At 39.3% G+C, this 15,540-nt stretch overlaps 2 protein-coding genes across 2 annotated transcripts in view; one reads left to right on the plus strand and one right to left on the minus strand.

Annotated features, from left to right (window-relative positions):
- LOC117451684 (mucin-2) overlaps nt 1-11,891 on the plus strand; it is a 19,086-nt gene extending 7,195 nt beyond the window's left edge. The window contains exons 2-16 of the mRNA XM_071203886.1: nt 1,862-2,798; nt 3,226-5,294; nt 6,366-6,434; nt 6,889-7,038; nt 7,378-7,476; nt 7,593-7,702; nt 7,789-7,847; nt 7,943-8,076; nt 8,163-8,297; nt 9,061-9,103; nt 9,280-9,317; nt 9,405-9,492; nt 9,894-10,074; nt 10,616-10,648; nt 10,982-11,891. Of these exons, the coding sequence (XP_071059987.1) occupies nt 1,862-2,798; nt 3,226-5,294; nt 6,366-6,434; nt 6,889-7,038; nt 7,378-7,476; nt 7,593-7,702; nt 7,789-7,847; nt 7,943-8,076; nt 8,163-8,297; nt 9,061-9,103; nt 9,280-9,317; nt 9,405-9,492; nt 9,894-10,074; nt 10,616-10,648; nt 10,982-11,110 (4,274 nt within the window). The 3' untranslated portion in view covers nt 11,111-11,891. The remainder of the gene's footprint in view (nt 1-1,861; nt 2,799-3,225; nt 5,295-6,365; nt 6,435-6,888; nt 7,039-7,377; nt 7,477-7,592; nt 7,703-7,788; nt 7,848-7,942; nt 8,077-8,162; nt 8,298-9,060; nt 9,104-9,279; nt 9,318-9,404; nt 9,493-9,893; nt 10,075-10,615; nt 10,649-10,981) is intronic.
- A 1,588-nt stretch (nt 11,892-13,479) lies between these two features.
- LOC139434317 (uncharacterized) lies at nt 13,480-15,469 on the minus strand. The gene is made up of 5 exons (XM_071204178.1): nt 15,317-15,469; nt 15,081-15,189; nt 14,411-14,654; nt 14,053-14,209; nt 13,480-13,951 (listed from the first exon to the last, which is right to left on the minus strand). Exons 1-5 carry the CDS (start codon nt 15,422-15,424, stop codon nt 13,673-13,675), a joined length of 897 nt encoding a protein of 298 aa, XP_071060279.1. The 5' UTR covers nt 15,425-15,469; the 3' UTR covers nt 13,480-13,672.
- Nucleotides 15,470-15,540: the final 71 nt, after the last annotated feature.

A 15,540-nucleotide genomic window follows, 5' to 3' on the forward strand; every position in this document is an offset into this window, starting at 1 on the left:
GTCCTCACTGACACTAAGAAAGTGGATCACATCACTCCTGTTCTGAAGTCTTTACACTGGCTTCCTGTGTGTCAAAGAATAGATTTCAAAATACTGCTGCTGGTTTATAAAGCACTGAATGGTTTAGGCCCAAAATACATTTCTGACCTCCTGCTAAATTATGAACCATCCAGATCTCTCAGGTCTTCAGGGACTGGTCAGCTTTCTGTCCCCAGAGTCAGAACTAAACATGGAAAAGCAGCGTTCAGTTATTATGCTCCAAATATCTGGAACAAACTCCCAGAAACCTGCAGGTCCGCTGCAACTCAGACTACTTTTAAATCCAGGCTGAAGACTTTTCTTTTTGTCGCTGCTTTTAATTGAACTATTCATATCTTAGACTGCACTGTAACTTTTATCCATGTATTTTTTCTTTTAATGTTTATTTGATTAGCTTTTCTTTTTAATGACTGATTTTAAATGCCTTTTTCTTAATGTCTTTCATTTTTTGTAAAGCACTTTGAATTGCCTTGTGTTTAAAAGTGCTATATAAATAAACTTAACTTGCCTTGCCTTGCCTTGCCTTGCCTTGCCTTGCCTTGCCTTGCCTTGCCTTGCCTTGCCTTGCCTTGCCAATGGGAGCAGGCTAAATGGTAACAGGCGTCACATCACCACACTGAAGGCAGCTCTTTCCTTTAAGAAGTTCAAATTAAGTTGGCAGCACTTGTGATTTCTGTATTGTAAACATTTACCTGTTTTTTTAACTGCCGAATCACACCTTTTGTCTACTTATGCACACCCAATGTTTATTCAAGAGCACAATCTCTTAAATAAAAATGTAAATATACATTTAACGGTCTGTCATCAAACTACTAAGATGTTTGCAATATCACATGTTGGAAAAGTTGTCCTCTTATAAATTAAAGACTAATAGCAGCAATACTGGGGAAATGAACTTTTGTTTTTTACCTCCATTATAGTGGACAAATATGTTGGTATTTGGCACATTTGAGTAACATCATAAAATTACACAAACATCACAGTACACAGCAAGCTTCCTTTAGAAAGACACTAAGCTAGTGTTCAAGGTTCCCATTTTTTTTATCAATATGTTTATTGATTTTCAGCATACAAAAAATCACATACATACTGTAGGACGAAGACATAGAGCCAAAAGCAATACATATATACACAGGACAACTACATTACTTTACATTAAATAAATCATAACAACACTAAATTAAATTGGTACATACATACATACAACAAGGGCACTCTAATACATCGGCAACCATCCAGTTTTCCAGTAATAGGACCGTATATCTGCAGAGGATATCACAGTAATTTACATTTTAACATATTATCACTTTATAAACCCGTAATTAAATAGCTGCAAAGAGTTTAAGCACATAGCCTATTGTAATGTGTGTTCACATGAAAGGTGATAGGATCAAGGTTAACAATTTGATGTTAATGAAAGCATGTGATTACATTAGTATATTGAAATGGAAATTGGAGCATTTTATTGCATTTTGGCTAATTGTTTCTAAATTATGGTCCACAGTTGTTTTTTTTCTAAATGTACTTTTGGGGGCTTTTTTATTTAATTTACTATTCAGTACTCTAATGTTACACAGGAAAGGGGTAGAGAGGGGGAAGGACATGTGCCGCCAGCAAAGGGCCACTAGCAGCTATAGTAAGTACTCAGCCTTACTCATTTTCCCCCTACTTTAAAAGGTGATCTACCTGGCACCATCTTAGATGTCTGGTTCAATCTCACCACACAGCAGCAGCAGACCTATAATAATCCATCACCTCTATATTCTTATTCTAATGCTGTACAGCACACATTGATTCTTTTTGTGCTTTATTTTTTCTGCAGGAATGACAGCAACAGATCCCATCACACAAAATGTCTCCACCGATGGAGGAATGATTGACAAGACATCCACCAGTCCTGCAACATCACACATGAGCTTAACTGACAGTTCAAATCCGAGCAGCAGTCACTCAACCAGCAGTTTTGTAACTTCACCACCATCCACTACAGAGCACTCCACAGCCTCAGTAGCTACTGTAACTATAGAAAAAGCCACTGCAGAATCTACTACTATGGAACCAGACTCCACCCATGCAGAGACTACCTTCTCCCAGTACTTTACTGAGTCCAGTACCTCCACGGCAGCAGTCAGCAGCACCATAAATGAGAACAGTTATTTTACCACCGGCAGCCCAACTGACTCTCCATCAGCTCCAACCAGCAGTACAACGCTGTCCACTACAAGCCCTGAGACAAGCCAACCCACCAACACTAGTGAGACCACAAATGCAAACACCACACCTGCTTCAGATCACACATTGACATCTAGAACCCAAACCACAAGCACCAGCAACGGACAATCCACCATTTCACCAATTACAAGCATTGACACAACTACACTTACGCCAATCACAACAAGCGACACAACTACAATAATGCAAACCACAAGCAACATCACTACTACAAATACGCCGATTACAACCAACGACAGAACTACCATTATGCCAATCACAAGCAACCACACAACTACCATTACGCCGATTACAACCAACCACACAACTACCATTATACCAATTACAAGTGACCACACAACAACCATTATACCAATTACAAGTGACCACACAACTACTATTATACCAATTACAAGTGACCACACAACTACCATTATACCAATTACAAGTGACCACACAACTACCATTATACCAATTACAAGTGACCACACAACTACCATTATACCAATTACAAGCGACGACACAACTACCATTATACCAATTACAAAGTGACCACACAACTACCATTATAGGTGACCACACAACTACCATTATACCAATTACAAGCGACGACACAACTACCATTATACCAATTACAAGCGACGACACAACTACTATTATACCAATTACAAGCGACGACACAACTACCGACGACACAACTACCATTATACCAATTACAAGTGACCACACAACAACCATTATACCAATTACAAGTGACCACACAACTACTATTATACCAATTACAAGTGACCACACAACTACCATTATACCAATTACAAGTGACCACACAACTACCATTATACCAATTACAAGTGACCACACAACTACCATTATACCAATTACAAGCGACGACACAACTACCATTATACCAATTACAAGTGACCACACAACTACCATTATAGGTGACCACACAACTACCATTATACCAATTACAAGCGACGACACAACTACCATTATACCAATTACAAGCGACGACACAACTACTATTATACCAATTACAAGCGACGACACAACTACCGACGACACAACTACCATTATACCAATTACAAGCGACGACACAACTACCATTATACCAATTACAAGCGACGACACAACTACCATTATACCAATTACAAGTGATGACACAACTACCATTATAGCAATTACAAGCGACGACACAACTACCGACGACACAACTACCATTATACCAATTACAAGCGACGACACAACTACCATTATACCAATTACAAGTGACCACACAACTACCATTATACCAATTACAAGTGATGACACAACTACCATTATACCAATTACAAGTGATGACACAACTACCATTATACCAATTACAAGTGATGACACAACTACCATTATACCAATTACAAGCGACGACACAACTACCATTATACCAATTACAAGTGACCACACAACTACCATTATACCAATTACAAGTGATGACACAACTACCATTATACCAATTACAAGTGTTGACACAACTACCATTATACCAATTACAAGCGACGACACAACTACCGACGACACAACTACCATTATACCAATTACAAGCGACGACACAACTACCGACGACACAACTACCGACGACACAACTACCATTATACCAATTACAAGTGACGACACAACTACCATTATACCAATTACAAGCGACGACACAACTACCGACGACACAACTACCATTATACCAATTACAAGCGACGACACAACTACCGACGACACAACTACCGACGACACAACTACCATTATACCAATTACAAGCAACGACACAACTAACATTATACCAATTACAAGCAACGACACAACTACCGACGACACAACTACCATTATACCAATTACAAGCAACGACACAACTACCATTATACCAATTACAAGTGACGACACAACTACCATTATACCAATTACAAGTGACGACACAACTACCATTATACCAATTACAAGTGACGACACAACTACCGACGACACAACTACCATTATACCAATTACAAGCAACGACACAACTACCATTATACCAATTACAAGTGACGACACAACTACCATTATACCAATTACAAGCGACGACACAACTACCATTATACCAATTACAAGTGACGACACAACTACCGACGACACAACTACCATTATACCAATTACAAGCAACGACACAACTACCATTATACCAATTACAAGTGACGACACAACTACCGACGACACAACTACAATTATACCAATTACAAGCAACGACACAACTACCATTATACCAATTACAAGCGACGACACAACTACCATTGCGGTGATTACAACCGGAGACATGACTACAAATCCGCCAATCACAAGCAATAACACAACTACAAACACGCCAATTATGAACAACGACACAACTACCATTATGCCGATCACAAACAACGACACAACTACCATTATACCAATTACAAGCAACGACACAACTACCATTATACCAATTACAAGTGACGACACAACTACCGACGACACAACTACAATTATACCAATTACAAGCAACGACACAACTACCATTATACCAATTACAAGCGACGACACAACTACCATTGCGGTGATTACAACCGGAGACATGACTACAAATCCGCCAATCACAAGCAATAACACAACTACAAACACGCCAATTATGAACAACGACACAACTACCATTATGCCGATCACAAACAACGACACTACTACCAATATGCCAATTACAAGCAACGACACAACTACCGACGACACAACTACCATTATACCAATTACAAGCGACGACACAACTACCGACGACACAACTACCATTATACCAATTACAAGCAACGACACAACTACCATTATACCAATTACAAGCGACGACACAACTACCATTGCGGTGATTACAACCGGAGACATGACTACAAATCCGCCAATCACAAGCAATAACACAACTACAAACACGCCAATTATGAACAACGACACAACTACCATTATGCCGATCACAAACAACGACACTACTACCATTATACCAATTACAAGCAACGACACAACTACCGACGACACAACTACCATTATACCAATTACAAGCAACGACACAACTACCATTATACCAATTACAAGCAACGACACAACTACCGACGACACAACTACCATTATACCAATTACAAGCAACGACACAACTACCATTATACCAATTACAAGTAACGACACAACTACCATTATACCAATTACAAGCAACGACACAACTACCATTATACCAATTACTACCGACGACACAACTACCATTATACCAATTACAAGCGACGACACAACTACCGACGACACAACTACCATTATACCAATTACAAGCAACGACACAACTAACATTATACCAATTACAAGCAACGACACAACTACCGACGACACAACTACCATTATACCAATTACAAGCAACGACACAACTACCATTATACCAATTACAAGCGACGACACAACTACCGACGACACAACTACCATTATACCAATTACAAGCAACGACACAACTACCATTATACCAATTACAAGCGACGACACAACTACCATTGCGGTGATTACAACCGGAGACATGACTACAAATCCGCCAATCACAAGCAATAACACAACTACAAACACGCCAATTATGAACAACGACACAACTACCATTATGCCGATCACAAACAACGACACTACTACCAATATGCCAATTACAAGCAGTGACACAACTACCATTATGCCGATCACAAACAACGACACTACTACCAATATTCCAATTACAAGCAGTGACACAACTTTCATTACGGCGATTACAAGCAACATCACAACTACAATCACAAAGACTACACAGTCCAGCCACAGTACAACTTTCATTACAACTACAACACAGCAGAGCAACATCACAACAACTCCAGCAACCACACAAACAAGCAAAAGCACAGCAAGTACTCCTACAGAAGCTTCAGAAAGCTCGACAGCTGTGCTGACTACAGCAACACTAACAAACTCTACTAACACCTCTCCTGAGACTCCTGTGATGACCACCACACTCTCACCCTCCCCTTTCACCACAAACCCAAACCTAACAGCCGGACCCCAACCCTCTTCACCTACCTCCATCACCACCTCCAGTTATCTCCCTACCTCCCCAAGCAGTAGCACTCAAGCCCCCACTGGAAATACTACCACCCTTAGTCCCTCAGCAACAAACCCAGGAGGTAGGAACAATGTTATTTAATTCTTACAAAGTCAACTTTACAAAAAAATGCTGGTGAATAGTAGGAATTCAGCAAAGACCAGGAGTTAGGCTGCATATTCCATCAGTTTGCCAGGTTTTCAGGTCTCTCAATGCAGATTTTTGAATGAAACAGCGATTTAACCTTTATCTTTAAACACATTTCCTATAGGCCTAGTTGATAAGGCTAATGTCTAATTTACACTGAAGGATTCAGCTCAACTCCATTTGATGCTGCTCAAAAGTATTCAATGCTAGCATGGTGATGCTAATGAGGTTTTTTTTATCATGTTCACCATTTTAATTTAGTATGCTAACTTTTGCTAACTAGCTCTGTTGGATATTCTCTTATCTGTATCCTTTAACTGATCTTCACATATTTTTGAATGTTACAGTGACCATATATACCACTATGACTCAATCACCTGAACCATCAGTTGGCGATGCATCAGCTTCATCCACCACCCTCCCAACCCCCACCTCCACCATCAGTACAGGCACCATCATCACTGACACCACCCTGCGACCAACAGAAGTCACTACCACTAACTCCACCACAGCAGCCCCACCCACCCCTCCAGTCATAGGTTAGTATCTTCCAAAAGTTCCTGGTGGTGCAGAACTTCATAAATTACCTCACTAACCAAACGTAATCTATTTCTTGGTTGGAATTAAATCCTGCATACACAAGCATCCAAATTGATGAGATGATTGTTTCAATGTCTTGTTGCTAAAACAGTTTAAATGAGAAAAAAAACCTTTGCTGATTTGTTGCATTAAATGATTATAAGGCTATAATCAATATCATAAAAACAACTATTTCAATGTTATGTAAATTCTTCAAGTTATTTCAGGTTAAACAAACTCAGTTCACATAAGAAATAAATCTGATGGCTAGTTTTTAACAAACCATTTTTCTCCATTAGTGTGTCCTTCCGTCCCATGCCCACTTGAAAGCGTTTGTCTTAATGGCACTTGTCAGTGTCTCTCTGGTAGCTTCCTGGTAAATGGCCGCTGTGCACAAGGTAAGAACACAATAACATTTATTGTCTGGTCAGATGAGAAATGCCTAAAATACAAATTATTGCAGGGTGTTGGTGCTGAAGCTTCCACCTTATTTTCTCCTCTCCTCTTCATTCAGCCCAAGTTTTCTCAGGCAAGCTTCATCTCACCTCCTTGACATTTAAAAATGAAATGAGCAACAGGTCCTCTGTAATATTCCGCGAGACGGCGTTTCAGATCTCAACAACGGTAGGTTGGGATCCCACAAAAGCATTTAGAATTTCGTTGACACATTATTTACAGTGCTTTAACCACATGCTTTTTCGGTTGCACAGCTCAGAAATGCCCTGAAGAATCAGCCGGGGTATAAACAGTCTGATGTTGTGCAGCTTAAGTAAGTATTTTCTTCGTCTCCAACTGCTAAATATTATATTCCATATTAAAAAAAAATTGTTTAACATCTTTTGATGCATTTCTATATTCTTTTAGACCAGGAAGTGTGCAGGCAATTGTAAATAACATCTTTGAAAACACCAACACCACTCAAAAGTCTGTTGATCAGGCCATTCAAGAGGCTATAGCCAATCCAGAAAATACATTATTGGCTGATGCTACGTTTATAGGTAAGTAGTGCTAGTAACAGGCTACATTAATTAAAGAAGAGAAGAAAGGTATTTATCCTACATTTGTTTAAAATCTTCTGTTTTAGGTACAAACCTGTGTGTGCAGGAACCCTTACCCTGTGACGTCTCAACTACAATGTGCACAAATACAAACGGCCGGCCTTTGTGTTCCTGCAGAGCGGGCTACATCTCTATCCTGTACTCAAACAGCAGCTGTAAAGGTTAAAGCAACTACTAAATATTCTTTATTCTCATATTGACTAGTGTTAGGTTTCAGTAAGTAGACTACAACATACTTTAGCATTTATGATGTCATGTTAAAAAAAAGTACACTTTACAATGTGCTGCTATATTATGGATTATTAAAGCCTCATGTAAAAACAAAAAATGTTTAGGTAAGAGTGCTTCCTGGATCCAAATAGAGCTGAAGTGAAGTCTTAAAAACTGCGCTTCAGTTTAGAAAACTGTCACAGAGCCTTCTTATCCTCAGTGAAATACTTGTGTGTGAGAATGAGTGGGAGAAATAACAGGGAGCCAGACTTAGAGACAAGGTCAAGAGCGGTAGTCTTTTCTCTATGTCGACCCTTACTTCATTTATCTCTCTGTATTTACTAGGGGGTTGTTTCCCAGGAAACACATTGAAGAATCACATCTTTCTCTGTCTTTTTCTTTTGAGGGTTGTGACTAAGGAGATGAGCTCTAAAAGAGTAAAAGAACGACAAATGCTGCATGCATTTTCTTTCCCAGCAACGACATAATGTACCATTATGTGCTTATTTAAAATGGTCCATGAAGAGGCTTTTATTATGCTCATGCTGTCATTGCGTGTGCAGCCAGCCGTACTGTACATCTCCTTCTACCGTGACTCTGAGTGGGAAACTGTATCTTGTTATGTTCACATTTCATTCTAATTTTGTAAAAACATTGTGTGTGTGCGTGTATTTGTTTGATTGTTTGTTTCATCATTGTGTTTCTCTTTTATAGCGTGTCCAAGTGGGCAAAGGGCAGTGGGAGACACGTGTCAACCGTGAGTATACATTTTGTTTAAAGGCTATGTTTAGCATGTGCAGGTGTGGGATGGCTGTGTATTACTGTATGTTTGGGACATGTGGATGTGTAGGTGGCCCCCCCATGTGGATTCAACGCTAAACTTAATTGATATTCAACAAATCTTGTGTTCAATCGCTGTGTTTTGTCTCTTAGATGTGCATTTGGATATGCTGGCTTCAACTGCAACGACTGTGAGTAACAAAGGACTAAACAATGCAGTAGCAACAGTCATGTGTGGACCCGTAAACATCTAAATGTCTTTATGTGTGTATTTACAGCTGCTCTGCTGGCAGTGGTGGTCATCTCCTGTGTACTGGGAGGAGTTCTCATCATCCTTTTGCTGACTTTGCTCATATACTGCTTCCGGTAAGGATATATAAAAAAAAGTCCTTTACATACACTTTGACCAACATTAGCCCTGTAATTATTCAGAAAAAACGCATTGGGTAATATTCATGTCAAAAGACAGAAAAGTTGAGTTTTATTTTTGTTAAAAAGTCTTTTAGTTTTGTTGTTACAGCATCACTTTTGATAAGGCTGGTGATATTCCATATGTTTCTATTTGTAAAAAAAATATTTGCAATTCATTCCATCTTTCAGTGTACTTACAACACGTTGGTGGTAAAAAAGACTGTGGATATGTATATTGTTTTTTTTAATAGTTTTTGAACAACAGTGTAGCTCTGTGACACAGGAATAATTTAAACAAGCTTTGGAAACAAAGACAATTATTATTGCATGACCATTTTACATTTTCTGTGCATCAGTATGCGAAGCTCAAAGAGCAAGCCAGACCTCAGTCGCAGTCCATACTCATCAGAGGACCATCCCTGGCCCACTGGCATCACCCCCATCCCCCGAGCCACCTCTAACTGGGATGCCGCTACCCCCATAGAGATGACAGATGAGGGCAGCGCTCATGTCAAAAAGCATCAAACCAATGGATTGGTGAGTTATCACACCTATCAATCACTTACCAATAATCCTAAACTCACAGTCTTGCATAGTGTCGATCTACCACTAAATCAGCCTTTCGTTTGTTCAATGTTGCCCCAACATCTTACATCAATTTTGCATGTGCTTTTCAACCCAATGAGCATAGATTTGATAATTTACAGGATAAAAATACATCTAGGTGAGGTGAATATCTGGCTTAATTAGACATGTACATTTCTAGAAACATATATATTGTTTCAATGGCTGGAGCTACCCTAGTTACGCTGAAACATGTTTTGTTGTACACACATTTAACTCAGTCTTAGCCCTAAACACCTGGATATGTTTGACCTGCAAATCAACACATCCCTGCTCACTGGGTATATAATCATCTCGTCATTTCAGAGACAGATTCAATGCTTTGCTGATATGTTATCAGTCCTACCCACATCACAATGTTCAACCCACTCATCCAGAATGTATATTTATAGTGGTAGCACATAGCTCCCTACCATGCTCCCTGCTTGGCCTGACTCCCAGTGTGTTGCTTTAGGGGTTTCATCCGAAGCAGAAAGGATGGAAAAAGGTAAGGCATGGCTTTGCTTTTAGTTTCTGATTTTGCCTTGATTCCCCCTGCTGATGATTTAGACAGAGTGAGAATAACGGTGGAAGGATTCCCGGGGTGATGTGGAGCTTCATGAGAATCTGATTGTTGTGGAAAGCCGTGTGCTTTCATCTACATGTTAATGTAGTGAGTGACAGTTCAGAGAACCTCAGCTGATGCTAGGTGGGGGAGTAGTCATTTTCACTGCATATTGGTGAGGGTTACTTGTATGTGTGATTGGCTTTGGTGGGTGTTTGTGTATATAGTCTTCTCTGAAAGATACTAACATGTTGACTGTTTCCACTGACGTTTCAGTCAGGATCATACGATCTCAACCCAGATGGAATGAACACCTTCACAGGTAAAAATCCCTCTCGTTACTCATATCTGGTTCAAGGACATGAGAACCCCTACTTCTTACCAGGAGAGGACAGTAAAAACTGAGGACATCTGTGTGAAAATGAGGAACACGGATCAAAGAGAAGCCACTGATTTAAACTCTGGGTATACAAGACCAGGAACATGTATCCGTTCTTGAACTTGCTTTGAGTAAGAACAATTTTTTATTGATAAACAGCAACCAAAGATTTTCCTTCATAAGAGGATGACATTTTGATAACATTTATTTATTTGAGGTATTGTGTTCTTTGGGAAAGCTGAATGTTGCGACTTATAACCAGTAGGTGTCACTGTTGCTCAGGGACATTTTCTTCTGAATCTGACTTTTTAATACTTATAAGAAATCATGTTGACTTTATAAATGAAGCTTCTTATATTGATAATTGCACTAGAGTGTATGTTAAGTTTACGACCAATGGTTAGCCTGGAATGGAACGTACTTTAAATATTGGGTTTATTGATACTTTTCTGATGATTTTTTAGACAAATTAATCTTGTAAGACTAAAGGGGCTGGATCCCTTGTTCTGGGTATTTTTAAAGGGATTTATTTTATCGCCTCTTCAGCTAAATATTCTCTGTATTTGTTTAAGCTGCATTTGCAAAATGTGCCTGTTTGAATAGTCTGTTTGACACAGGAAATATGCAAAGCTGGTGATAAAGTTTGTCTTATGGATGTGCCAACTGTCACTTTTATACATTTAGTTTGACATTTCTTAAATATATATTTATCCTTGTGTGTCTGAGACAGTGCGCTATTTAAGTGTGTAAAGGCTATGTAAATAATTGAATATCTTTGGCACAGAATGAGTGTGTGTGCGTGTGTGAATGCAAATAAATTAATGTAAACACAACGATCATGTTTCTCATCTTTGGTGGCTTTGTTAATACTGCTTACATTTCCCGTTATTTAATTATAATGCATTTCTGTGTATTTTACAGCCTCTCCCTGTCACTAATCATCATTATAGATTAGGATGACACTGATAAGTTAGTATTTTTATATTGTGCTTTTGAGGTTGTGGAGACCCCAAGCCAATTTAAGCACCTTTAATTCATATCATACCTTGTTTTTTTGCCTTTATACTTCTTGACTTGTCTTGTACAATCAGATTTTCTGTCAAACATTTAAAATAGAGCAATCGGTTGATTAAGCAGATATTAATCACACACATTACGATGAGGGTGCCAACTGTTCTTTTTATTTATTTATCTAACGACCATTCTACTAGAATTTACTAAACTGACCAACAGGTGGCGATAAAATGCCAGGATTGGCCAGAAAAGAAGAAGAAGACTACAAACTAGGAAAAGTAACGCAAACAATTCTGTATTTATAATCCTTAGAAATAGGCTTTGCAAAAGATTTCTGCAGAACATATTTCCAAAACGTTTGTTAGATCGCAGTCGAGAATGAAGCTGCCATACATTTTTGCATACATTCACAGTAAATATGTATTCAGTAGTATGATAGCTGTCTAACAGAAGTTAAATCCATTTCTCACTTATTCTGAAAATGTACTTATCCCCAAATAAAAGAACCCAATAAAAATAGTTGTTAAATAATAGTGAAGTCACGTTGGAATAACAATAACTCATCTCTCGAGTTTTCTTTTTGAGCTTTGCTAAAAGCCACTGTGTCAAGTGTCCATCTTGGGTTGCCGTCCGGAGTTGTCCAATAAGGCGGACCATCTCGCACATGCGCAGTACCGATCGGGCAGGGGGACGGATCGGGTAGTGACAACCTACACGTGATTTGGTGAGTAACATTGAATTAGACAGCGCGCCTTTAGTTTACAGTAATCAAAGGCATCAATTTTTTCAGTTAAACTACATATATACACATGTGAATCATACATGCTTTAGCAAGAATCGACCTTCATTTAAAGGTCCCATGACATGCTTTTCTGATTATTACCCGTCCCCTTGTGTGTTATGTAGCGTTTTCTGCATGTAAACGGTCTGCTCAAAGTACACCCTGTAGCGAGTAAAACTCTAACACAGAAAATACCTGTCTGCTGCCCCAGAACGCCTCGTTGGAGATTTTTCTTTTTCCATTTCTTTCTTCCTGAGTATAGTGACATAACGATACCCAGGTCCAAATGCAGCATTCTCATCTGTTTGTCATTACTGGTGTCATTTTCTGGTTGCTAACAAACGCCATTGTAACACATAATCCAGGGCTGCCAAGTTTCAGTAAAAAGTAGGAGTGAGACTTTTGGGGTTGATGCGTTTTTTTTACCTTTTTTAATGTCGATTTAGAGGAATATCTCAATTTAAATTAACATTAAGACTGTTGTGATGTCTTCACCCCCATGCCAGCTGCTCTCCCTGCACTGTCGGCCTTCTCATGCTTATATAGTGTTAATAATTGACCATCACAAGTAGAAATGAAAACAATTGTAACAAGAAAAAGTTTAACAAATAAAATACATTTATTTATAAAATGTCAATATAATGAAACAATAGCAGCCTTTTAAGAACCAATAGCAGCCTTTTCCTTTAGTGCATTTTTTCTTTAAGTGTAACAACATTAGAACCTGAATAATATATATATAATATATATTATAAAAAAATAAAGTGCATGTCTTTGTTTATGTTTTTTTCTTTTACATGACATGTCTCATGTTGTAGGTGTTTGTGGCTGATTTTGATGCCTTGATGACAGAGGGAGGGGGCTCCCATTTGAAACACTGTGGCTCAAGGTTTGCCATCTTCACAGTCATGATGGATGACAGAGTTCCATCAAGAGCCAAACTGTTTCGGGTTTTGGTTTTGTTCAGTCCCACCACAGAGAACACTCGTTCAGCATCAGCATTTGAATGCGGAAGTACCAACACCAACTTGGCAATACGAGAGAGCCTCCCAAATCTGCTCATCCCGGTCACCTTTGAAAAATGTAGGAAGCCTAATTACTCTCAAGTATTTTTGTATAGAATTAAGTTGATTACGTCAATGGGTATTTCAAAGGGTGCAGAATAATTCTTACCTTATTCTTCATTGATGCCATGTTCCCCCAAAAGTTCTCTATGTCGAACGTGGCTGGGTCTTCGGGCATGGCAATGTCCATGGATTGGTAGTCCAGAAACTCCTCACCCAGTTTGTCACGCTCATCAGGTCCGTTGTATGGGAGAAGTTCAAGAAACCTAAAAAGAACACAATGTGCACTGATCTGGTAAAGTAATGTAGCTGAGGTTGTTTTTCAGATGTGGTCATTAAACTTTACAATCTATTAAGAAAATGTGCCAATAGTCTTTAACCTGCTCTACTTATTAAGTATATTGAGATAACTTGTGTTGTGATTTGGCACTATAGATAAATGTACTTGACTTGATACCCCAACTAACCTGTGGACAAAGTACAAGGCGTCTTCCACTCCACACGCTGCCCTCTGCTGGACATCCAGAAACATGGCATGTTTTATGAGGGGCTCTCTCATGGGGAGTTTCTTCATGGCAGACTCCACAGCCCTCACCAGAAACGCCACTGCTGCCTGCTGGAACCTCTGCACTTGCTGCGGTGTAATGTCTCCTGCATCAAGGAGCCTGTTGAGTGTACCTCGAGTAGTGAAGCCGATCACCAGCTTTTCTCCTACGAGAGACACAATAAATCAACAACGTCACCTCATTAAGGTGCTGTGTGCGATTCTGGAGAAAGATTGATGCAATATGTTCTCATTCCCAACACCAACATGTCAGTATGAGACCGGGAATGAGACCGGTGTTGAGTCACTTTAGCAATCATCAACAACCACAATAGCTAACTTGAAAGCACCCCTTTAAGTATCTTCATCACATCAGTGACACAAGGTACAGGCACTCATTTAGGCTAAAAGGAGAACATAGGAAAGTCCTGTGGACTTGTTTCCATTGTGGTCGTGTGTGATGAGATGAGATGATCAAACTCATAACTTGTCTGCACAAGCAGCCCTCTAACAAACACCAACAGTACGATGTGAGTGAGATCAGTGAGTGGATAGTGTATGTGCATCTGCTGATGTGGAACCTGGAGGATTACCTGGCAGTTGGTTTGATGGGTCCTTATAGAGGATTTCATGCAGCTCCCGGTGCTGCAGTGCTGCGGGCTTCAGAAACTTCGAAAGCAACTTGCGGATGAAACTCCGTATCTACAAATTTGTATTTCAGAAAAGATTTTCAAAATTAAATGTAATCTAGAAGTAGAGTGCTAATGAAAAAAGGAACAAACATAGTACATTATTACTAGCATACTGTATCCCAACCTTCCCAATGTACCTCATCATGTAGAAGGAAGATGGAGGACTTCTCTCTCTGGAGGAGGAGGTTGAAGGTGGAGAAGACTGGCAACGTTGCTTGATAGAACAGCAGGTACACCTCTGTCATTGGGTTAGAGAATGCTTCCAACAGCCTCCTGAACCTTGGTTGTTTCTCATCTGTGAATACAAAAAACACAGGTTGTGCATACTACATACATTTACTTACTTCAGTCTGTTATAATA

Source organism: Pseudochaenichthys georgianus, chromosome 8, assembly GCF_902827115.2.
Source record: "Pseudochaenichthys georgianus chromosome 8, fPseGeo1.2, whole genome shotgun sequence".
In the NCBI taxonomy this organism is placed as follows: Eukaryota; Metazoa; Chordata; class Actinopteri; order Perciformes; family Channichthyidae; genus Pseudochaenichthys; species Pseudochaenichthys georgianus.

What these genes read in the sequence shown, in the direction of transcription:
- LOC139434317 (XM_071204178.1), bottom strand. Translation starts at nt 15,424, where the DNA reads ATGACAGAGGTGTACCTGCTGTTCTATCAAGCAACGTTGCCAGTCTTC. An exon ending in GCCTTGTACTTTGTCCACAG is followed by an intron (nt 14,210 to 14,410) that starts GTTAGTTGGGGT and finishes TGTTCTTTTTAG; the next exon opens with GTTTCTTGAACTTCTCCCAT. An exon ending in TGGCATCAATGAAGAATAAG is followed by an intron (nt 13,952 to 14,052) that starts GTAAGAATTATT and finishes CATTTTTCAAAG; the next exon opens with GTGACCGGGATGAGCAGATT.